The sequence below is a fragment of the Nilaparvata lugens genome, chromosome 12, assembly GCF_014356525.2.
Source record: "Nilaparvata lugens isolate BPH chromosome 12, ASM1435652v1, whole genome shotgun sequence".
NCBI classification, from domain to species: Eukaryota; Metazoa; Arthropoda; class Insecta; order Hemiptera; family Delphacidae; genus Nilaparvata; species Nilaparvata lugens.
Window position 1 is genome coordinate 8,470,836 of NC_052515.1, and position 26,250 is coordinate 8,497,085.

The following is a 26,250-nucleotide window of genomic DNA, read 5'->3' on the forward strand; positions in this document are numbered from 1 at the left end:
TTTGAAATTTTGATCCTTGAGGTGTCCTTGAGCGCGCCTCTCCACTAGGAAATACTGAAATGAAGTGCATTTAACGGGTGATTCTCATAGAACATAATCTTATGAACTTATTTCAATGTGCGAAATATCAATGTGGAGACTATGTAGTTGGTTATGATGGTTGAAGCTGAAAATTAGGTGTTTTTAACAATACAAGGAGCATTGTTGTCGGGTGTACCTGGAAATCTATATGAGATAGAGCGCTCTACCTGATCTAAGATTGTAGAGCACAAAAATACGCCCTGAGGGATTTTGAATTATACATCTAAATGGTAATAATCGGAAGATATTGTTGATCAAAAACTAAAATTCATCAAAATTGATTTTTCTTCAAATTTCACTCATTTTTGAAAAATCATAACTCAGTACCCATTGGAGATAGAGAGTTCCGAATGATCTCATTTTATTCAGATTTTTAAAATCTAAAAGAAAGGCAAGTGCAAATTTTTCTGTCCGATTACGATATTTGGCAGAAATAGCTGAAAACTGGAAAATGAGCCGGAAATACGAGGTTTTTGGGCCATCCAGTATCTAGCACAAGGAAATTTTGCATGAAGAAATTGGTTCTGGACTTCTCTTATGTACCCAAATAATATATAAAAAAATCAGAACTACAATATAAATTGCAAGCATACCCCCTTTTTTATGTCTATATTGACTGGACTAATGTTGTTTGATTCATGGATTCCATGGAAAATGCATAACTCCCAGAAATGGATGATATTCGGGATATAGATAGAGTTGATCCATAAGGATGTGCTGCCTCGCCGTAATAACCAATTTTACTTATTAAAAACCCTTATGCTTATTATAAGCATTAAGTGTTATATTGGTTAGAAGTTTTACCACGAGAAAATCTCACTTTCACCTTCTACGCCCAGTTTCACCTTTGATTATGGATACAGATGTGTATTATCAGAATATGGATACTTATCGTATCCATAATCAAAGGTTTCACTAAAACCTGTAAAATTGTAATAATGATTAAATGCCACTCGCGGCATTTAATCACGATTAAAATTCAATAGGGTTTTGTACAACCGGGACCTAATCACAATAGAATATACAGGCGAGTTGAAATGATGAGCTTTTAGGACATTAAGGATATAAAGAGAAAAGGCGAATGAAATCAAATCAACACATGACGCTTTAATAAAACTATCGGAAGCTACAATATGAATCAGTCTTTCTAAATCAACATTTTCAAATTATCTACTTTTAAAACATTGATTTGTGGGAAACACTGACTAAAACCTTCATTAACAAAGGTAATTATTTACTTTGATTTTAAGAATTTTAGACAAATAATTAGAATTCTATCTCTCAAATACAATTCTACAACTAAAAATAAAGTTTTAATGAAGAATTGAATCATTAAATGTATGAATGATAATATTATGAGGTTATTTGAAAATAATAGATTCGACTAGGTAATAAGGTATTGATTTACTTGATTTGATAGAAAATGAAATGAGTATTCAATGAAAGAGAGTGGACAGTTAAATACCTGATAAATCTATCATGTATTAGATAAGGTACTGGTAATAGTTGATCTCTAAATTACGTAACGCATTAGAGGAGTCTCCAAATTATTATGTTCTAGAACAAGAGGCTGGTAATTTTGACTTTTCACCGGGCTCAAATCACCGGTATTTATTTATTTTAATCATTCAGAATTACACAACTTACAGAAAAGTACCACAGGCTTATAAGCCTAAAACGGTTCCAATTATAACGGTATTTGAACAATTTAGTGATGCTGTTTAGGAAGATTATTGATTACCAAACCTATAACATAGCCATCATTTTAAAAATAGCCTACACCATCTCTAGTTCATTTATAAACAAGAGGATATTCACTCAATATTAATTGCAAGATCAAATCAATGATTCAATACAAAGTTTATAAAGTTTCATAGTGATTAATTTTCAAAGTTTCTGTATGAATACTCAACAAATAATCACAAGCGAATTAGGCACTTTCTATTGACCTAGTTACGTATTCAATCAAATTTTAGTTTCAATTCCAAATAAATGTAATTCATGCTCTCGAAATGGAAAATGTTTGAAATTTTTGATAATAAATTAAGTTTATTATAAGAGGATGAAGTTAAGTTTATGTTATATGAATCTCAAACATTTTAAGTAATACTAAAATGAATATTAACATTTCAAATGCAAAACGCAATATAATGAAAAGAAATACTTGAAAAATATCTAGAACATTTTCAGTGAAAAATAAAAAAAAAAACACTTTCATCATAATCAATTTCTAGTTCTAGTGAAGATTAGCAATTAATGTAACAACCAGATCAATAACCAATCCCTAAAAAAGCAGTTACAAGCAGTTATATTTAATCCGAAAAGAATTAGATTCGATTTATTTCAAAGAAGGAAAATATTGTATAAAAGTTCAATAAACAGGAAAAATATTAAGAGGGGTAAACAGAATCAACACTAACACAGGTAGGGAACAAACATAGCACTGATGACAATCTATTTCAATTCCACAAAGTATTGCCGGGTTCTCAATATTTGATCTGAAAAAAAAATAAAAATCCATGAATGAGAGAATGCATTTTATTTAAATTTTACAAAAGAATAATAATATTAACATAACTGTATATTTATTTATGAAAAAAATATTCTATTTCTTGCTATTTGTTACCTACAGCCAAGTATACACCTACTATACTTTATATTTTATATCTATTCTATCTAATAGTAAAAATCATGATTCGCATTCCTAAGGCTAGCTACACACACATCGATTTTTGTTCGTACAATAATTTGCCACCCTTATAAATTCAGATTAAACATAATTGATAGAATTCATGAGGACGGCAAAATATCGTACGAACAATAATCGATGTGTGTGTGTACAGGGCTTAAGTCAGCATCTGATTAACATTGGTTTGCCATCCTTGTCTGTCATGAGACAAAGCAGATAGCTCTATCCTCTTCTAACTCCGTACCGTTGCCAAGTTGTCATGAATATTATTTGTAGACCATGTAGAAATATAATGAACTACAGTACAATAATTCAATCTCTATTATAAGAATTCATTATTAAACCACGAAAAGATAATTTTCATGAAAATTATAATACATTTGAGATATAATATTGATTATTATCGACAAGAATCAACAATTATGATATTATATCAGATATACCGGGATACTTGAATTACAGCTATCTACTTTAGAAGGTGGTGAAAAAATAAATGAGACAAGTTATTATGCACCAAAATTAAATCCAATGACTTCAAAACTATAGAGAATCTCACTATAGTAGGGGTACTGTGGAGTGGGTCAATTTCTATAAAGTTTTATAAGCTCTACATAAACCTCTATTGGCTGTCTAGTTATTTCTGATTTTTTATGGAATACTAATTTTATGCATGCATTTGTTTTGAATGGAGTAAATGCAGTATCAATATGAAGTAAAAACTTGAATACTTGGTGGAGGAAAGAACATTTTGAAGATAAAATTTGTTGAATGAGAATTGATAGTGGTATTTTTCCATAATTGAAAGAACACAGTTTTATTTTTGTCACATCCACATTTATACAGGACTGCAGTTTCGTCTTGAAACAAAACACATCTTTAGCTGTAGTGATGCCGATCTTCAGATATAGTGATAATTTGAAAATACTCTTTATTAGGCGGAGTAAAATTATTTTCTACCACTAAACATTGAGAAATATCATAGCCACCTCTAATACAAGGCCCCGGCCTACGATATTGCAACGTCGCAGCGTAGGCCTAGAATCTAATACATGATTGGTGAAAAAGATCAGCTGGTATTTTTAAAAATCTTTTTCACCAATCATGTATTAGATTCTAGGCCTACACTGAGACGTTGCAATATCGTAGGCCGGGGCCTTGTATTAGAGGTGGCTTTGAAAATATTCTCCATTTATTTCAAAAGGACTACTTGAAAAAAAAACGTGAACTAGTAATTTTATGAAATTAAAAAAAAAAATTTTCAAAACAAAACCAGACCCTCACCTTTTTAATCGAGTTCCAAGTCGGGACCTCCGGCTCCCGCACCCGACGACGGTGGTTGTGGGGGAGGTTGGTTAGCCCCCCCAAAGGGGTTGAAGCCTCCAAAACCCCCCATGCCTCCCATTCCCCCCATCATACCTCCCAGACCACCCTTCAGCTTGGCCAGCTTCTCAATGATGGCCAGAATCTTAGGGTTGTCCTGGTATTTGGTGATGTTGGCAGGGTTGGATTCGATGTCTTCAAAGGCCGCTAGAACTTCTGGGTCCTGAAAAATATTAGATTCGATAATAAATTAGTAGAAATTGATTTAGAAAAGAAAACTAGCAAGAAAAATGAGTTTACATTAATCATAATTTGGATTCAAATCAAATAAAGTTTTATTCACAAATTCAGTACAGACATAATAAAAAATTATGTACAACACTACTTGTGAATTTTCCCCACATAGATAAGTCTGTGTGTGGGGCAAGAGTTCTAAAGTAACTTGCTACTTCCATAACGGATTCCTAATAAGCAACTGTATAGCATTGAACAGGTTTTTCATCATAAATGAGTGAAAATAGATTTAGAATACAATCAAGGGAAATTAGTTTACACTCCCCACAATTCACAATAATTGAAGTGAAATGCTGTAGGATAACTGATTTCTTAACAAGAAAAGGTGTTTCATTATGGAACAATTCTACAATATCTCTGATAACATTTTAGATATTTCAGGGTCAACCCAAAATCCCACCTGGATCACAATCGTATTCTCCTAGATTTAGCTCAGCAACATAATGTTAAATCTGTAATGAAACTAATGATACATATTGTCAACTGATGTTTTCGTACGACAAGTATATCTTGTTAACAGTTGTTGACAATTTCTTTTTTGTTTCATGCATTATTAAAAAATACCAAAACATCAATCTTAATTCAAATGAGTATATTCTTTTCTGTGTTCAAGGCAGCTATCGTTATCACAAATTATAAACTAATGACATAAATCTTTAGACATAATATATTTTTTGTTTTTGTTTAAAATGTATCTACTTTTTACCGACACTGGAACAAGTAACTTTTTAATATTTTTGGTTTTTGTTTAAAATTTATCTACTTTTTACCGACACTGGAACAAGGAAAACGTACACACCAACAGACGGACGTATGCAGACCGACGGAGAAAACATCCCTCACCTGCCGTTGGAATGTTGCAATGCACACAGACGTCTGTCTGTCTGAATACGCCTGCCTATTGCTGTGTGCGTTCGCCTTAAGCCCCCAGCACAAAACCTGGCCGGCCATTATAGTAGATTTAACTAAAATTCCGTCTATTGACTCTGTGAGAAGGTGTTGGAACGCAGCTAATGCTCTGTGTCCTTTAAATGTCCTGTCCTTTTAAATTCCCATGATATTAAAATAACCCTTAGTTACTCGCTCTTTCTCCTGCTCTCTCTGTCTCTCTGCCGCCTTGGCGTGTTCCTCTCTCGCTCTTTTCATGCGCTCCGTTCTCTCTCTCAGCTCTTTCTCGGCGCGCTTGCGTTCGTACTTGCGCTTGTGTTCTTCGAGTTTGCGGGCCTGCAGAGAAAAATGAAAATTATTAGTTTAATTTTCAAATAAATTTAATAATATCTTAATCATTATACTAGTTATATTTATATACCACTGATTATTTTATTATATTACTAGTTGGCACTCAAGTGAAGTTTTCCACTTGAAAATGGCATAAGTGCTGAAACTAGTTGTGTTTATGTAAAATAAGGTTTAAAAAAGGGTACTAGTTATTTATATAGTAATTGAACAATTCAATTAGCCCTATTAAGATACTTTATAGTGAATAATACCCTTTTTCATATTGTTTTTATTTAAATGGCAATTCCCTTTCACTCATTTTAAGACATTTATGTTTCGCCTATAATTCCGTTATCAAGTGTGAAAAATAAATAGGTATTTAATTTCCTATTGCTCAATAAAATACATAGAACACACACACATAATTATTCAGGATTCATTTTAATAATCATCAAGCTACAATAGTAACAGTAGGCCTAGTTCTGCAAAGAGAAAAGAGGGTGAAAAATGAAGCATAAGAGTGAGCGAGGTAGAAATAGAAAGAGACCAGAAGACGACAAATTGACAGATAAGAGAGATAAAAATGTGTTTTAGTGGGAAGGAATTGAATTGAATACAGGAAGACGAAGTGAGGGTGCAGCCGGACCTCTCTTAGGATCAAGCCACATGAAGCGTTTTTCCGGCGGACTGGTGGTGGCGGACGAGTCGGCAGGGCAGAAAGCTCTCCGATTAGCTGATTATCAGCTGATTGGGTTGGCGTTCGGAAATCAGCTAATAATCAACCGATCGGAGAGCTTTCTGCCCTGCCACCAAAAAATCATGTGGGTTGGTTACCTTAAATAATAGGAAAGAGAGTGAGGAGATAGGAAGATTGATTGATTGATTAGCTGCCTTTATTTAAAACCTAGGAGGGCGAAGTTAGGGCGCAGAGAGACGTTAGGAGGGAAGAGAGAGAGAAAAAAAGGAAGAAAGAGAGTGAGAGAGAAAAAAAAAGAAGAAAGAGTGAGAGAGAGGAAGTGATAGTGAGAGAAGAGAGGGAAATCAGTTTTCTGATTATAGCTTGATGAGTCATTGACAGTTGTTGGTGTGTTATGGGGGGGGGGGGTTGAGTGAGAAAGGGGGGGGTCGATGTTAGTGCATGCATCGGAGAAGTGGAAAAAGTCTTAAGTCTAAAAGCAATCGGGGCCAATACTTGAATACTTGTAGATTTTCGAGTCCATTTCACAGCGAATGCAGCCAAAAAGAACGGCCACTAAGTGGCTTCAAACAGGACATCAGAACAGGACTACGCGAAATAATTAGTGAATAGAATTGCTATAGTTAGATGTGCGGTATGGTACTGATCTAGAATGATGATATTGAATTGGTAGCGTTACCCTTAAATAAGAAAATTTTACTAGTCATCAAATTAATTTGAGTGCAAACTAAAGTTTATTCTCATCCTATTCTATACAAAGAAAATGCATATCGGAAAAATCTAATCTAATAAAAAATAATTAATAGAAACAATCTAATGGAATTAAGCATGATGCGAAGAAGGGGATAAGCCCAAATCAGTGGAAATAGATAAAATCCACAAATCAATCAATCAATCAAATCAATTTATTTTCCATTTTTACAATATATACAGAGCATGAAATTACCATAGTTACTGAAATAATTAACATATAACTAAAAATTCACAATCATACCCTGAAAAACATTACTAAAAATCAATATGGAAAATAATCCCAAAGGTTGCAAAAACCCGTTTGGGCAGATTATGAACGAGAGATAAGTTAATAGTTGTAGACTATAACATTATCGCAAAATTTAGGATACTTGGAATACAAAATTATTAAAATACAGTAAATAAAATATCTTTAAGATGCCTTTAGATGTATAGATTAGATCTGTATAAAATTCTACAATAGGCTTCATCATTCGTTTTTGTAATAAAATAGAACGATGAATTTCATGTTTCAAGTGGTCCGAGATATTGCCATCAAATTCATAGAATGAATCTGTCTTTCAGTAAAGAAAACCCGTACATTAGGATTATAGGTACACTAGGATTACTTATTATAGGTAGTCTGGGATTAGTGGTACAATAAGACTCCAATATCCGAATCACTTTTAGAAAAAATAGGCGAAATATCAGCGAATATCAGATATGTTCAAAGAGAATTAACACTCTTTTAGCAAACTATTTAATCAGTTATAATATTAAAGTAAATAATTTTATACAATTCTAAATATATTTAATTCATTGATAAATAAATATGAATATCAATAATAGAGTTATCTTAATTTTCCATATTTTGTAAAAGCTTCATTATCCAAATATTTGATAATATATTGGAATGGATTCCATAACATATTGGATAATAATATATTGGGATATATATTCGAATAGGGTCCAGTCCTGATTAGTTGGGATAAACTGGAGCTCTACTGTAGTTGGAAATTTATTGATAATACACAGTAAATATTCCTATTGTTATTCTAAGCTTTAACCCACTGAGTTACAACGCTCTGGAACAAGGAAGAGTATTTAATGAAGCAATTTGTAACATAACCAGATTAATACTGTGAAGAGAAATTATTGGAACCAGGAGAAATGTAGACTATGGGAAATAGTTATTTGTATATCTAGAGTGAAAATTGCTGTTTTTTCTCCCTGAGGGAAAAGTTTGAAGCCCGAGGTGAAGCCGAGGGCAACAATTTTCCTGAGGGAGAAAAAACATTTTTCACTCGTGATATACACAACATTTTTCCTCCACCTACATTTTTTTCGGCCTCCATATGACGCACGTAAACCAGCTCATTACATCCAAGTGGGGCGAAAAACATTTTTCACTCGTGATATACACAACATTTTTCCTCCACCTACATTTTATAAAAACTGCTAATAAAATAATTTTTAAAAACGTATGTGACCAAACAATGTTACAACATAATCTAAAAAGTAAACAGAATCAGCTGGCTTGTAATCACAGTTCTCCTCCGACAGCACTATCTGTCGGCTAAAGTTGTAACAACAATGACAGCCAGAACTACAGCTATGATGAAGTTCCCGTTTCAAATTTGATTAGTTAATAAGTAATATTCGTTGGCTGATATTTTGAATAACATGGAATAAAAGAAAAAAATATATACATTTTTTTAGTATAGTGATATGAAGTTTGTAATAATAATTTCAGCATACAAACATAAATTTTATATATCGATCAAATGTCTGGTTGAGGTATTGAATTTAGTTGGTTTAATGACTGACTACTCTATATGCTTCCTCATCTGAGCTTAGACCTTCTGACCTATTCCGAATGTACGTTTTTAAAATAGAGATGCTTCCCATGTTATTTAAATGGAGTCACTTTTACTCCCTAGGGAGTTTTTCTGTTTTTTAGTACCGAGAGCGAAAAAGTGACACTTTAGTATCATGTTTCAGGGAGTAAAGTAAGTAGTTTTGACAGTAGGTGGAGGAAAATAAATTTGTGGCATATCCATTAAAGATTAATGTATTTGTTTGTCATGAGAATGAGCAATACCAGCACGAAACGGTCGTCGCCACACCAAAGAATGAGAGTGTTTTTTTCACTTTAAAGTTATATAAAAATGCAATAATAATAATAATAATAATATCAGTGAGAACAATATGGATAACCAACAAGGAAAGGCATTAAAGATTAATTGTTGCGGGGAGATATTGGAACTGAGAAAAACGTAGATGAGGAAAAATTTGGATGAAGATGAAAACGAAAGAGGAGGAATGAGAATGAAATGAGAAAGAATGAGCAGAGGAGGTGAGATAGTTTTCATTGCCAGCTGTTGGTCTCCTCTGTCTCAGCCAGTGACTTCTTCTTATATTTAGAATTGCGACGACTCTCCCAGTCGCTGGGCTGGCCTCCATATATGGACTACTCCCGCAAATATTACTATCTATTCACTTTACTGTATTCGTATCTATCTTATCTCTGCTTGAATTTGGTATTCCCCCCAAAATCTAGATTTCAAATTGTATTACATTTTCTTGTCGTTCCACAATATTATTCAGTTCATACTTCATACTTCAAAAGTGATAAAAACACTTCACTCACTAGGGCTACTTTTGAAAAAATTGATAAAAACAATATAAAAATCTTGTAGCACCCTTGATTTTTAAAAACTTTAAAATAGTTCAACGACTAGTTTCGACCCTAACTTAGGTCATTTTCAAGTTGAAATGTAGAAAATAAATAAACAAGTTGATACTATTATAGGCCTAATATGAACAACTTATTTATTTATTTTCTATATTTCAACTTGAAAATTACATAAGTTAGGGTCGTACGTAATGGTATTTCTCCATAATTGAAGGCATATAATAGTAAATCAGTTCAGCTGAAGATGTGGTAGGTGTTGCCATGAAACATGGTTCTGTAATTTAAATTAATTTTGAACAAATATAGTGGAATCGACAACATCAATGCATTGTATTTGCATATGAATAAATGAATAATAAAGTTAAGAACTGGCTTATACACGTACGGGATAGAAAAGTTATGTTTGACGCATCATCACGTCTGAAATACTGGACTGATTCAACTTGTAATTTGGGATATAGAATCTTAATTAACCGAGGATGGTTGGTTCTAGGACTATTTTCAATTCTTCAGAATTTCATTACATTATGTTTAATTATGTCAAGTTTTAAAATAGACCCTCGCGGGCGGGCGGAGCACGGCTTACCTGCTTACCTGTCAACAAAATAATACTTCTCGAATATTAAGATATCATATTGAGAATCAGATACAAGAAATTAATACCACAAACAAAGACGTTGTAGAATTTCTCCATATAAATTCTCACTTTTCTACAGATGTAAATGACTGATATATTACCTACTTTTCTCTATAGGGCTACTAAAATTAATGAAGAGTTCTTGATAACTTTTATAATTGGAACTTTTAACTGGAAAATAAAAGGCAACATCTGACAACATCTCTCATTTCTCCCATAGAATTTCTATCAAGAACCCTCTATCATAGAAGTTATCAAGATCCCTTCATTAATTTTAGTAGCCCTATAGAGAAAAGTGAGTAATATCTCAGTAATTTACAACTGTAGAAAAGTGAGTGTTTACTTGAAATTGCCTCAATTATTCATTGAAAAATCGAGTTCAGTATTGGGCTATTGTGCTTTGGTTGGGGTAGGGCTATTGGTTGTTAAAATAGAGGTTTTGACTATGAGGAACAAAAAACAAAATTTTCACTACACCCAGCAATAGGGTGATAATCTTTAAGTAGATTCTTAATCTATCCCTGCCTTAGCAACAGGTGTTGCCCCCACTCCCATTAGTTCCCCCACCGGCCACCAGCCAGCGCTAGTGGCGGCAAATTCGAAAAAAGTCGGCAATGCACCGTCTTCTACCGAACACCGCGTCACCGGTCGACGTTCTTCCTTCGTCCAAAAAACACCTCTTCTCAAATGTGTGTCGCTCACTGAATCTCGCAACAGTTTTATCCAACATTTTTTTGTTTTTTGTTTAGTTGTTAGAGTCTAGCCCACCCGGCGAGGGGTGGGTGGTGTTCGATTGGTTTTTTCTCGAAAAGTGTTCGGATAAGTGACGATAAGTGATGAAGCACGCCCGTGCTTCGCTACGGGATTCCTTCTCATGGATTCTTATGACCTTGTCGACGACCTTGCTGTTAACATTGTTCATTGGAACGGCCACACACACAACTGGTACGTAAAAATTTCACCAAATATTAAATTTACAAAAAAGAAACGTGTAAAAAACTTTTGAGCCGTTGCATGGGCTGTAGCCTGTGAGCAGGGAAGAGTTGCAACACTTTCAAGTATATAGAATCTTGCTTTTATAAATTTATTTGAGCTAGATGCCCACCTAACTTATCAATAAAAAGTGAACATGCCTAGTATAATAAATTTCCCCTAAGCTCTGATGGAACTGTTCATACTAGCTCGGTGAGTAGGAAACAGTTGCACTCTTTCAAATTAAATATTGTTTTAGTATCCTGATATATTATCCTATATTCATTGGATTCCCAAATATAAATATCAGTGTAAGTGTTGTGACATCACATTTCATAAGCGGGCTGGCATAGCTCAAATTGATAGTAGCGAGCAGCAATATCAATAAGATAAGATGCCAGCCTGCTATTACTTCGGTTCATACAGCTTTAATTATAATAAACATTCATTTCAATACCTTATTATAGCTGTCAATGTATGTCAAGTTATATTTTTAATAATTATTAAAAATTTACTCTCTCTCTCGGAAAGGTGTTCTTCAGATTATCTCTACCTCCATGTTCATTGTCTATTCCTCTTACATTGAGAGTTCTCTCTTTTACAATTGAGGGTGCTTACCCCCACCTACATAACTTTGGGGAAATATTGGCTTATCTGCTAGAGTAACGGGACTCTCTCCCGGTAACTGAGAAGGAACTCCGCCTGTGTTTTTGTCACTCTTCTCCTAGACTCCTCGGGACTTGCAAACGTAAAGGTGTGCGGAGAATCGAAGTGATTTAGTGGTTTTAGGCAATACGCGTGTGAAAGAAGGCTGGCGGACGGAAGACTACCACCTAATGCTCTACCGGAGGATTGCTGTCTGGGGACGATACTTAAACTAAAACCGGTGAGTCCGTTCCTTATGGAAAACTAGTTAAAAAGGACCCTTAGGTCAAAATTACAAAAGTCTCACAGTGTTCAGTACAGTGAAAATGGTTATCATTCCCTCTTGTCTGTAGATTCATATTCGCTCGGCTGAGTGTGAATAGTGCCATCATAACTCATGGGAATAATACGTTATTACAGTGAATGATAGTAACATACAGTGGAATATAATTCCAATAAGTTCTAATGGGACTGTTCATACTCACTCGGCCGAGCTGAGTATGAATAGTCCCATTTGAACTGATGGGAATATCTTCACTGTACCGGACTCGTACACCGATAAATTCACAACATTTAAACCAATAGAAGAGGTGTCATTGGTCTGAAAATGGCCGAAAAATGAGAACTTGTGAAAAATACATTTGAGATAGAGGTAGGCTAGTGGAGCGAATTATTCTGAAAACGATGAAATAAACAAGCCGGTGAAGAGATGTAGAAATATATTTGAAATATGAACGTAGGGCCTAGAAATGATATACCGTTTTCAACAGTTCTTAAACTATTTTGAGGAATGAAAAATATTTTCAAGTTGATATAAATTTTGAACTATGTAAATATTGAGCTACTCAATCAATCAATTCAATTACTTAAAATAGAAAACTCTTGGAGGTTCAATTCTTTTCCCCATGACCTCTTAAAAAAATTGGACGAGCACCCAATCTTATTTGCAAGAAACCTCGTTTTATAAGTAATACCTGATTTGACTAAATAAAGTATAAAAAGTACTGTAATAGAGTCATAAAATTTTATTTTGAATTTATTTTTGAATCACACAATTCAGTTCATATATTTTTCATGGTTTATTGTATGCTGCATCTACATGTTGGCCCAATGAAGGCCAATGACGATCAGCGACAGTGTTTGGATAGCTGGTTTGCCAGTATTTGAAGGCAACAGATAATTAATTGCATACAAAATAATAATAAATTATTTAAAAATGGCATAAATGTTGAAACATGTTGTGATAAAATAATTCAAAAAAGGGTACTGAGATTTTTATTTCTATTTATATTACCAGTAGCCCTAAACATAAAAGAGACTTAATTGCATATATTATATAATTTTTAATCATCATTTGAGTAATAAAGTTATATGACGAATTAAAATATAAGATACAAATATGTATATAGACCTTGGATAAAAACTCAATTCGAAATGTTCATCAAAATGTATTATAGTGACTGAAAACATTGATAAATAGGACAACAATCTTCTTTTGAAGTGAATGATCTATTGAGAATCTATAGGCCTAACTATTTGTTGTCAACCTTCCAAAGGATAGGATAGCCAGGACCATTCCTAACATACTTGACATGCCTACTTTCGTCTTATCCGGGGTACATTATGACACAATTGAGTTGAGATTGGACACATTAAAACTTGACATATTCATACCATAATAAAGAATATGATTAGGTTCTACGTTAATTATGTATTAATTTATTCATTTATTGGATGGAACAAATACAATATTCTGAAAAGAAAAAAAACAGGATATTGCCCAAAACTTCGTCTATTCCTCAATTTTTAGCTACATTTGGACTGTTGTATAAATTAGAATTGGAACCGTTTTGGGCGTGTAAGCAAGCCTGTGGTACTTTTCTGTAAGTTGTGTCATTCTCATTGATTAAATAAATAAATAATTATAATAATAACAACAATAATAATAATAATGATAATTTTGTCTCAAATAGTCTAAATATTTAGATTGTTGTCAGTAAATTGTCCCATTATATTCGTTTTATTATAGTTAAATGCCACGATCATGACTTTACTCTAAATCCTGTGATTCTACAATTGGGAATTTTGGATTCAAATTTGTTGAATTTCAAATCATTGTCATTGATTGGCAGAGAAGATTCATCCATGAACTGTCATTCTCCTAAATTGAACAAAAATCGAATTTACAAAATATTTACAAATATTTAAAAAAACACCCAATTTCTTTTCTCGGGATTTATGAAAACCTAATAGAATTTGAACAGGTTTAACCCAAAACTATTCCTTCCTCAAATTTCGATAACATGTTATTCAGTCTATTCTTGAGATAACATTTTATCAAAAAAAACTTCGAGACAGTTAACTATTAACACAATTTAAGGGATTTTTTAAATCTACAAAGGACATGAAAAAGAGATAGAATCTGAACTGATCAATCAATCAAAGTAACCACTGTTGCTCTAGCTTTTCTTGTAGACCGACAACCCAGTTATGGTAGATCATACTAGTCCAGTAGTTCAGACGTGATGATGCTTCAAACATAATTTTCCTATCCCGTACATGTATAAGCCAGTTCTTTACTTTATTATAGTATAGATGATTAAATATAAATTTTCATAATTATTGAGAATTGGAATTTTGTTAATTGGTTATAAACCTACATTGTTAAAACACGATCTGGCAACGTTGCAGAGCTAGAAAAGGATAGCGCTATCTGATTTTTTGAATAGACAAGGATAGCAACACCAATGTTAATCAAATACTGCCATTATAACGTGGACCTCACTGTAGAGCTTCAGTATATTTCTAGAGCTAGAGTATGTTAGGAAGTTAGCATTGAAGATTATAAGTCACGTAGGTGTATGAGTGAGTGAGTGATAACATTTGGGTCAAAAAATAAATTCAATCCGCTATATTCATTTGAGCGTCGGTTTAATTTTAAAAGCAGCTGGAACTTGATATAGTGTGCTTGCCTCTATAACCGTTCAGTTCTCCTCGCTTACATCAGCGAGCTACACCAATTCTGCCAGAGAAAAATGTACTGTAATGAAATTTGCAAATTTTGTCAGGACAAACTACCAAAGAGTTTCAGCTCAAGCATTTTTGATAAAGAGTTTCACTTTCGAGTCTCGACTCACGACCAGGTCGAATTTCTGCATTATGAAATAGTTTTGTAGGTCAAACTAACCTCAAATAATTTTGACGCTCAGACTTGCGGGACAGAAATAGATGTCCCACTGCTGGGTTTTGGCCGGCGTGATTCACAAATAGAAGGACCGACTCGCGAAAAAAGAGTGTGGAAAAATGCAGTCTCATTCTTTTTTCTAAAACATCTAATTCAATAATATTTTATTCATGTTATTCCTTTACAAATCACAAAATACCATTTCTCATACTACACACAATCTCAAAGTGAAGTCCACATTGTTGCAATATAGGCTATATCGTGAAAATCTAGAATTTATTATAGTAATAATTAACGAAATAATCGATATCGATATCAATACAAATAATACTTCAGAAATAGAATTTAGAAATATTGGAAAAAATCATTCTGATTCTGTCTTACAACATGAAATAAATTCCATCTACTATATTAATTTATCCGATCAAATTCATTTTTTCTTTACTACTACTATTATTATTATTATTGATTGATTGATCATTATTGGTTCATAAAATGAGTACATCATAGAAATGATACGGTAGGGGGAGAAAAAATAAGGTGGCCTTGTGCTATTCCTCTCCCAAATTTAAATAAGGTTACACATAGTCCGAAATAGGTTAAGTCTAGTAGTTATTCACTCTATAAAACTAGATTTTAAGGATTCTGTAGATCATTGCTCATCGTTATTCAAATTTAAACAAAACATAAACTAGGAAAGTAGAAAAAGCAGTTTAGAACGTTTGATTCCTTAACATTTGATTGATACTTCCCTAGTAAGTTACTCTATACCAAAATTTTCCCCATGACCAGATTGAAAAATCACTAATTCCTTAACTGTGAATATTTCGCAAAAGATCCAATTCAAGAATCCTATTATTTGATTTCCCCATGGCTCTTAAATCAATATGTTAGATTTATAGATACATAATAATTTAATTCAATAATAGTTTTCTTCTAAATAATCTTTCGTTCTTAATTATCCTGAAAGTTTTTACTCTAGGTATGTATCTTTTTAGATGACTAAGTATTCGTATTGTAACTATCTTGAAAGAGAATTCAATCAATCACGTGCTAACCAATAAGAGAGCAATTTTTTAGTCATATTGACAGTCACACAGCCAATAAGAGATAGTTCACAATCTAACCATTAAGAGGGTGGCAATTTTGGTGTCATAGAGGAATTCAGAGAGTAGGAATCAACCAATCACAACCAACCAATGAGAGAACACCAATTTCGTCACCATGGCCTCAGCCAATAGGAGTTGAGAACGAGAGAATTCAACCATCAGGAGCTAACCAATGACAGAGCAGCATATTTTGAAGAGCCATAAGATTTTGCTAAGAATTTGACCATTTACAAACTGACCAATGAATTAGAAAGAAGCAGCTTTGGTAAATGGGATTTAAATTTGGATTCGAGTAATATAGAATCCAACTAACCCCAAAAGCTAATCAATTCAAGGAAGTGAATAAATAGATGAATAAATGGAAAAATGAATAAAGTTTATCAGAGTGGAATGAATTATATCAACGTAGCTTAGTCAGGTGAATGAATATCAGGATTATATCAAATCAACCCCACTCTCCATCAAAACAGGGAAAGTTTCATAATTGTCAACCCCCTGATCATTTTCATTCATTATACGTTATTATGATGATGGAAGTAGAAATCGATTACATGAAATAGCTTGGTAATATACAATAATGTACATTTACAGTTTATTATAATTTATTTGTCAACATTCAATTTTCTATTTTTGGTACCTATCATCAAAATAATTCATCATTTCCATTACTATTTATCATAACATCTTGGTAGACAATAATGTTAGTTCTTGTCTTCCTACTTACTCCTCCTGCCCTGTAAATTCCTACATCCTACGCGAAACATTTACAAAATTATTAATCAGATAAAAGGTAGGTACACAACTCAAAATTGCTGGCTCTTAATCGAGCATGCATTTTGCTAAAGAACTAAGCGCCCTGTATTTCTGCTCAGATGATAAATGCTGTTTAATTAGGTTGTATGCCAAGAGTAGATTTGAGACTACTTGTACGTTCTATGAAAATCTTGCCAAATAGTTCTCAAGCTATGGTACACGTGTCTAATCGGTATCATAGAGAAAAGAATACTTTAAATAGTCATAAGAGGATACATTAAACAGTAATATTTTATCTTTGTCGGTATGAAAAGAAGTCTAGCAAGAGTATGTGGCTTTTAGAAATAGCCTTTCCGAAATAAAATAAAGTTAATAAAGTACCAGACTTGAAAATGCCTCATAAGAATATATATATATAAAGCAGTTTCTAGACGGACAATATTATTGTAAAATATAGTACCTACTTATAACTTCAGGCCATAGTGTCTATGGCGTGTTTATTCTAGTTGTGAGGCCTGATGTTATAAGTAGGTTCTGATATTGAACAATAATATTGACCGTCTAGGGACCGCTTTAAATATATTGGAAGCATATAGAAGAAGTCTCCTAGATTTTTCTATACGAGTATAAAGCATATCCAAGTGGTATTTTCAAAATGTGATAAGATACCAGGTAACTGTCTTGAAGAGGTCTCAAATATATATTTCTACATATATTCATTCTCACCATAATTATCACCATTGAGAAATGTTTTAAAAGTAGTTTTCTAAGTATTTTTTTTCTTTTCAAACATTAGTATTAGTATTTTATTTTTGTTTTGAATAAATTGTATACGAGTCTTATTGTTGTGTTAAGGAAGCATATTTGGGTTATTACCTGTTGTTTCCGTTGTAATATCATGTAAATAAATATTTTATCCGATGTATTGGATCCAAATATTGGATCTATGTGGTCCAAGAAATCAAATTTAGCAATTCTACATCAATAAACTCTAGTGAGTATAAAATATAGGACAGTAAAAATTAAGTACCAATTGAAAGAGCGTATCTGAGCATTCTTCAAGGAGTAAATAGGAAGATTTTTCCTGATAATGTGCACATGAGAGAGGGTAATGAGAGGATTTTGAGAGGTATTTGAAGGGATGTAAATAAGGGACGAAAGGACCTCAGTTACAGTTTTAGTGAGGTGTATATGAACTACCGGGAAGAAGTGATTTCATAACTTTCATATCAATTGGGTGAGCTCTGACCTCAGTCACCAATTCAAAGAGGGGGTACTGGGAACACGTCACTTAACTGCTTAAAGCGTTTACATATTATATCTCACTTGAAGCTGGTACAATCACTTCTCCAGTTTTTTTTTTGAATACTTGTTCAAAATACTCTTCAACATTCTAAATTTCTTGATTAAAAATTATTTCCATAGTAAATTGAAATGACAATCTTGAATTTTGAATGAAGAATTTGCTTAGTTTTATGAGCTTTAAGTGTAAATTATTGTTTTTCTGAAAAGTGAAAATGACATACCCTCTATTTCGTTTTGGACTGTAATTGGAGATTGGACAGTTCTGGGTATAATCCCGTTTGCCTTTCCTCAAGTTAATATTATTCGTGCACAATGTAATAAATAGATTGGTTGAGTTTTGATAATCAAATACTAGTTAAAAATCGAAAACTCCAGTCACATTCATATTGCCGAGTGATATCTAGCAAGTGTTGGACAAAGTCAGACTGGGCCTATTTTTAGTTGTGACGTTGATAAATATTCAGATTACTTTTGTTTTGTTGGGTGGCGGCCATCTTGTATTTGGTCCAATTGCTATAAACTCTTCCCTTCCACTCCTCCTCCCCCAACAATGGTAGAATGCAATGCATTTGATCTAGTGAAAGCTGCATAATGTAAGATTGGATGGTGCCATTAATCTTTCGAGTTCAGTGTTTATCAATCAATCAAGATTTGTGACGCCAACATTTGCTTATCATCTTTATTGTATCGTCCGATTCTACTTGTTGATGAATCCCACTCATGTTTGTGACTTGTACTAATGAGATACAGGATAATACAATAGATGGATCGTATTGGATAAGAATTCAATAAATCGTATTTACTAATAAAGAATCGAATACAATAAGACGAATTAGAATGAAATAGATCATCGTATTTATAAAAGCCATATTAATTCCTTCCTCATCATGACTATTCAAACATATGAGAAATCATAATTATGTTCATGTTTTTCATCGATAAACAAGTGAGGAACTTAATCTATAATTAAAAATATATTGTATACTATGTCCTAGTCTGATTTTGCTTTGAAGGACCGCATCAAGTAAATTTCCATGTAGGCTATCGTGGTCGACAAGCGTGAAAGAATATCATTAATTCTTATGTGATTGCGAAAAGTTGTGTATAGTATTACTATAATATTATATTGAGTGTTGATACATTGGAAGACTGCAAATGTAAAGCTATAATCAAACTAATGAAACAAATTAAATGCTAGCAATACTGCAAATATTAACAGGGAGACAGCTAAAAGGATTTCAATGAGAACTACTAAAGTACTAATACAAAAACTTTCAAATCTCAAAGCTTCATTTCAAATCAGAATGATTTCTAATTAAAGCAGATAGTACTAACTTTCTCAACTGTCGCGACAATTGCTTGCACATTTTTTTGCAGGCAATTAACCTCATTTCGAAGTCTGTGCAAATGCCGGGTGAAATTTGAATTGTTGGCCAGGTTTTTGGCCGTCTGCTTCTAACAAGGCTCTGTTCGTTTTTGAGAAGACTAGTAGGCTGCTCATTTTAGATCTCTCTCGCATTTAGGCACTCTATACTTATATTATAGCCAAAAACTATTGTATTTTTGTATTTTAATATGAACAAGAATAAATTTCAAATATGGAGAGAATCGTCATAGTCAGAGGAAATGTATTGAGATACAAGTGCAGTCAGTGGAAATGAATAGAAAGGCATTGTTACCACTTTTCCGTTTCCACCGCCTTCTATATAGTACACCTTCTATATAGAATGCTAACTGTGATTCAAGCTATCCCGGTGGATCTGATCTGAAATTATTTTTGTTGATTATTGTGAATAATGATATATTGTTTCCTATTATTTCTAAAAATCTATCTTTATTCTTTGAAATTCTATCTCAAATGGGCTATATAATTATTCTCCACAAAAAATTTATTAGAGTTTATTATATGAAATTTACTAGAGTTTATATATTTTTCAGAGTATAAATAATAAATTTCCATGTTGGCAGTTCATCGTGGTCTAAAGAGTCTATTGTTTAGACATAGTCTAAAAACAAGTGGGGAATAGTGGGGAGTTGGAAATGGATTGATCGGCTTCATCCAATCAGGGGTGCCCACACCCCCTGAAATTTAGGAAAAATTAAGCTTCCTCCCCCCATACAAGAAAATTTCGTCAGTAGTAATTTTTAACACTACTGACTTTTATTGGGACCTCCCCAAGATTTAATTTTGTGATTTTGAACCACCCCCTCCCCTAAGAATTTCGAGACCACACTATGCATACAACCCCCCCCCCCTCCCATGCAGGCACCCCTGATCTAATGATAGCCAAAGATAGCAAAACAATATTAATCAGATGCTGAGTTAAGTAGCTTAAGTAGCAGATGCTGACTAAGCAGGTATTACTTACTGTGTGGATGCATACATTTTCAAGCTCTAGACACCCAGGAAATAGCCTACAAGAATGTATTCAGGAGTATTGTTGATTTTAGACTGAATAAGGTAGTACATTTGTTAACTAAATTTATTTAATTACTCCTGTGCGTGGTCTACTAACGACCACAAAAATTATCATAATTTCAATGTAAACACATAAACTAGTTCCATATAAGACGAGAAATTTTCAGATAAATTGACAGTATGTACTGTACTATTCTTCAAGAAATAAAATGAGTAACAATGTCCTAATCCCAGAAATGTTCAATGTCCACTCAAGAAGCTATGAAAGTGAAAAGTATGTACAATAATTTGTAGGATTTGTTTTGAAGATCGGCGCTTAGCTTCAAGTACGTTTGTTAACCGAATTTCTCTAATAACTACTCTGAGGGTATTGTACTCACAACCAGAGAAATCACCATAATTTGAATGTAAAAACTTCTTCTATATGCCGGCTCCGCGACGGAGATTGGCGATCATCAATGCAATCTGGATTCTATTGACTGCAGCCATGAACAGAGATGTTTAGTCAATGTTGAACCACTCTCTAAGGTTCTTTAACCAGGATGTTTTCCTTCTTCCCGGCCGGCGTCTTCCTTCAATCTTGCCCTCCATGATCAACTGCAGGAATCTGTACTTTTCATTGCGCATCACATGTCCAAAATACTGAAGCTTCTGACTCTTAATACAGTAGAGAACCTCCACTGTAGTCCCAATTCGTTCTAATACCTCATAATTCCTCACCCTTTCTGTCCATGAAATACGAAGAATGCGCCGGTACAACCACAGTTCAAACGCCTGCAGCTCATACAACAACACTGGAATGATGTAGCACTTTAACAAACGAATTCTAGTCTTGAGAGCAAGGTTCCGATTGAATAATACCCCACTCATTCTGAAAAATGCTTCGCTTGCCTGTTCAATCCTACTCCTTACTTCCTGGTCGAAACTCCATTTCTCATTGACACAACATCCAAGATATTTGAAGCTTTGTACACGCTCCACCAACTTACCAGCAATTCTCTCTGTTGCCTCAACACGTTCTCTGCTAACAATCATGAACTTTGTTTTGCTTACATTCCTACACAATCCATACTTATTGCTGGCTGTATTCACATGGTTCAACAGCAGTTGGAGATCATCTGCACTTCCAGCCAACAACACTGTGTCATCCGCATACCTGAGATTATTCACAACTTCACCGTTGACAACCAGTCCACATGTGCATCCATCAAGAGCCTCAGAGAGGATAGCTTCTGAATATAAATTGAATAATGTTGGTGAAAACTTACTAGTTCCTAATTCCAGAGGAGTGATTTCCAGATATTAATTGCATTCATTATTTTTCAAGAAATACAATGAGTAACAATGTCCTAATCCCAAAAAATGTTTAAAAAGCCATGAAAGTGAAAAGTATGTACAATTTTTAGGATTTTTTTTTTGTAGATTGGCGCTTAGCTTGGCTATTTTATAGTGATATTCACGTCAATCTGTCGGCATTCCTTATGAATAACACTCACCAATGCTTCCCATTGAACTGATGCTGACAGTCTAAAGTGAATTCGACTACAACTGCAGCCAAGAATCGTCGCGGCTTGCCGGCTAAAAATACAAATAAACCCCACACAGCTAGATCTACTCTCCTCTTCCGATCCCACCTTTATACTAAATGGCCCGTGAACGGAGGTTTCGAAAATTATTGTTGAAGGAATCCAGTTAGAATATAGGTCCATTACTTATTATTGACTAGCAGGAATTGACAGGAGCAGACCCTGCTCCACCAGGGTCTAATAGAAAACTTGGCCTACCGAAATCTTGATGAATTTAAAATAAGCATATAACCATCCTCGGTAAATTAATAATCTATATGCAAGATATCAAGTTAATCAGTCCAGTATTCTTCTCTTTATTATATTATATTGTAAACTAGCAAGTAACACATGCTCCGCAAGGTTCTAATTAAAAACTTGACAAAATGAAAACTTGACCTACTGAAATCTCCAAGAATTTAAAATAGGCCTATAACCATCCTCGGTAAATTAATAATCTATATTATGTAAAATTTCAAATTAATCAGTCCATTAGTTCAGACGTGATGATGCGTCAATCCTTAATTTCCCGTACGTGTATAAGCAAGTACGTTCTTTCCTTTATTATATTGTATTATAGATAGATTATTGATAATAGTATATTGATGTATAGGCTCCTTTTTTACTTTTGGATTTTTAGTCACTGATATTATATAAAAAAGATAGCATAAGCTATGCTAAGCTTATTTGATATCGACTAGAAATATGGGCCACTTACTTATTGATAACATATTGATGAAGGTTAATATATTATAGACTAGCCGGTAACCCATACTCCGCAAGGGTCTAATTATTAGAAACTTGACCTACTGAAATCATGATGAATTTAAAATAGGTCTAACCATCCTCGGTAAATTAAGAGCAGCCTATATATTCAAAAATTCTAGGTTATCAGTCTAGTAGTTTAGACGTGATGATGCGACATTTTGTGAATTTCATATCCCGCACATGTATAAGCCATTTCTTTCCTTTATTATATTGTATTATATTTAGATTATAGATTATAAGAAAATTATGTATAGGTTCCTTTTTTACTTTTAGCTCTTTACTCACAGATATCAGAGAAAAAAGATAGATATGAGCTTAGCATAGCTTATGCTATATTTGATATCGACTAGAAATATAGGCCCATTACTTATTGATAACATATTGATGAAGGCTAATTATTTATTTATAGCTTCAAAAGCCTGAACACACTGAGAGCAATCTTAGGATGATAAAGTTAACTAAGATATTGGAAGCCTTTGGATACATTGAATAAATATCCCGATATAATAGGGGCAAGTTTTTGAAAAATTGCAAGTTAAAGAACTCCATTACTCTACAAATTACTATGGTCTCATAGTTTCAACACTGATAATCCGAACTAAAAATACTAATGATTTAAATAAAATATGAAAACGATGAGAAAAGAGCTGACAAAACCACCTACACAATACAATGCCAAATTTACATCAAAGCTCCTAAAATAGCGACTCCAACTTTTTTCAACACACAAAAATGAGAACATCTAGAAAACAATAAATTAACACAAGATATTAATAGTTCATTTTCAGCTTTTAAACCTTTCATTCTAAAATATTCTCTAGTCAAATAAAAAACAAAAAGTACTGCAGACTCTCAAATTGAAACAGAGATTCAAAAACTCCACCTCAGTTGTTCTGAGACAACTACTGTGATTAATTAACACAAACTATTTGTATCTAAAAACTATTTCAGTTAATCTATTATTGCATCTAGCCGTCTGTTACCTCCCATTTTAAAGCAACATGATATTTTTGTCTGTTATGAGACAAATTTAATTAGTAGTTCATGAAGACTGCAAAGTACTATATAAATCATTATAATTACTTTGAGTGTTGATTACGGAATTCATATTCTGAAAAAATGATGAAATTTTGGCTCTGATCTATTGTTTTATATTAAAGTATTTCAAATAATAATTGATAAATAATTTTTTAGAGGATGAGAATGTATTTATTCATGACAGATTCCAATCTTTGGATTATCTGAGAACTTGAAAATCTTATTACTTTATAACTTAATACTTCACATAATCTTATGCTTTATTCTCTGATAACTGATACTAGTAGTTCTGTGAACAGTAGACCTCACGAAGTTTTCCCATCCACAAGTATGTGGTGTCACCTGTTCACCGGCTTCTCCAGACATCTGTGTAAAGCATGCAATGAATAATCCACTTGTCAGCTGATTGATTATGAATAAATCTATAGTCTGATTAATACTATCTTCAGAGTAGATGATATATTTATAGTGATATCGGAGTATGGAGGAATTCCTTCTCCTTTCATATTATCCTTAAAATGCAAAATTTCAAAAAGCCTTGTCTATACATCGACGCGCAGTTGAAAAAGGAATATTCCTGCCAAATGTCAAAGAATTCTATCAACACGTTTGGCCGTAAATGCGTTACATACATACAAAAGAAAATCCGAGTTAAAACATAGAACTCACTACGTTTGGTCAATTAAATTGATTCAAATATTGAATTCCATCCATGAAAAACTGTTAGATTGGATAAATAAACCAAGCATTTATTTTACTATTATACTATTTACTATAAAACAGTACAAATAAAATATTGTACTAATTTACTATTGTAAAAAGCTGAGAAATCGCTGCTCTCATAAGTAAGCTTAGTGAGATTAGTTGAAGATTAGCTCTCATGAGTGAGATTGGTTGAATACTCTCTTATTCAAATGCCATTGACTGAGGACATGACAATGAAATAGCTGTTCTCTCATTGGTTGATAATTATTTCGTTTCTCTCTCATTGGTTAGCTTGTTTTTTATACGTTGAATTCTTTCTCATTTTTTGGCTATACCATGGCGACGAAATAACTGGTCTCTCATTGTTTAGCTTGTGATTCGTGTTGTGTATTGGTTTCCTCTCTTACTCAACTGTAATTTACTTTTGCTATCTTCAAAAATCGCTATTCTCCCAATCGTAATTAGTTTAGTCACCACCCATTGGCTGACTTGAGATAGATTAAATTCATTCTTTCTTAACTCCTATACTATACATAGGTGACGAAATTGCAGCTTTCTGATTGGTTAGTTAGTACAGTAATTGGTTAAGTTCTGTTACTGTAGGTACTTAATTTCCTTTGGCTATCACTATATCAATCAATCAATCAATTTTATTCAAATCAACACAATATAATACACATCAAAGAAATCGAAACACAATCAAAAATAAATTTCTAATAAAATAAAAAACAGGCTTCATGGCGGGGTGTGCTGGAAAGGAAGGGAGGAGGACAAATACCTAGCCAACTATGGTTTCCCATGCAATAGGCAGGTGGAGGGTAAAAAAGTAAGGAATGAAGGGTGAAGAGGAGAAGAAAAGGGATGTATTGTAGAAGAAAGTAGGAAAAAAGAGAAAAAAATTGCAAAAATTGTAAGCGAGTCCACTTTTAACAAATGTATCTAAAAGAATTGGCCTTGCAAACAGTAGTTTAAGCAGAAATCCCGAGACTCATACGTCGATATGAAAGAAAAGTTACTGCATGTCCAGGTTTTTATTTCTAGTTTAGTTTTTCTACTAATCTTAGAGTCTATGAGGAAGTGGTCCAGAATAAGGTTTATTATTTTAGTGTTAATATGGATCAACTCTTTCCTTAAACATTCATTATTGGTGTGATTTGTGACATATCTATTTGCAGTTGTATATAGGTAGATAAAGTAGATTAATCTTTAGCCAATGGCCAACTTTTCGAAAGGGTTTATGGATTTTTCAGATGATTCCATAAAAATTTATCTCAATTGAAAACCAAGTAAGTGGATGATAAGTATATCGATATAACTTATATAACAGGAAATCCTCATTAGTCTAGTATGTGTATGATTAGAGAGCAGTCTAATGTAATCATAAATTAAATTTTATTAAAATTTTCTTCTTTATTCACATAGAT

At 33.2% G+C, this 26,250-nt stretch overlaps 2 protein-coding genes across 2 annotated transcripts in view; one reads left to right on the top strand and one right to left on the bottom strand.

Annotated features, from left to right (window-relative positions):
* Positions 1 to 1,163: 1,163 nt before the first annotated feature.
* The window catches only part of LOC111057083, a 66,960-nt gene continuing 41,873 nt past the window's right edge, over positions 1,164 to 26,250 (bottom strand). Inside the window, exons 8-11 of the mRNA XM_039439444.1 lie at positions 5,455 to 5,608; positions 5,228 to 5,409; positions 4,052 to 4,313; positions 1,164 to 2,579 (exon numbers count right to left, since the gene is read on the bottom strand). Coding sequence (XP_039295378.1) covers positions 4,056 to 4,313; positions 5,228 to 5,409; positions 5,455 to 5,608 — 594 coding nt within the window. The 3' untranslated portion in view covers positions 1,164 to 2,579; positions 4,052 to 4,055. The remainder of the gene's footprint in view (positions 2,580 to 4,051; positions 4,314 to 5,227; positions 5,410 to 5,454; positions 5,609 to 26,250) is intronic.
* The window catches only part of LOC111057082 (sarcalumenin), a 35,106-nt gene continuing 19,816 nt past the window's right edge, over positions 10,961 to 26,250 (top strand). The window contains exon 1 of the mRNA XM_022344510.2: positions 10,961 to 11,308. Coding sequence (XP_022200202.2) covers positions 11,200 to 11,308 — 109 coding nt within the window. The 5' untranslated portion in view covers positions 10,961 to 11,199. The remainder of the gene's footprint in view (positions 11,309 to 26,250) is intronic.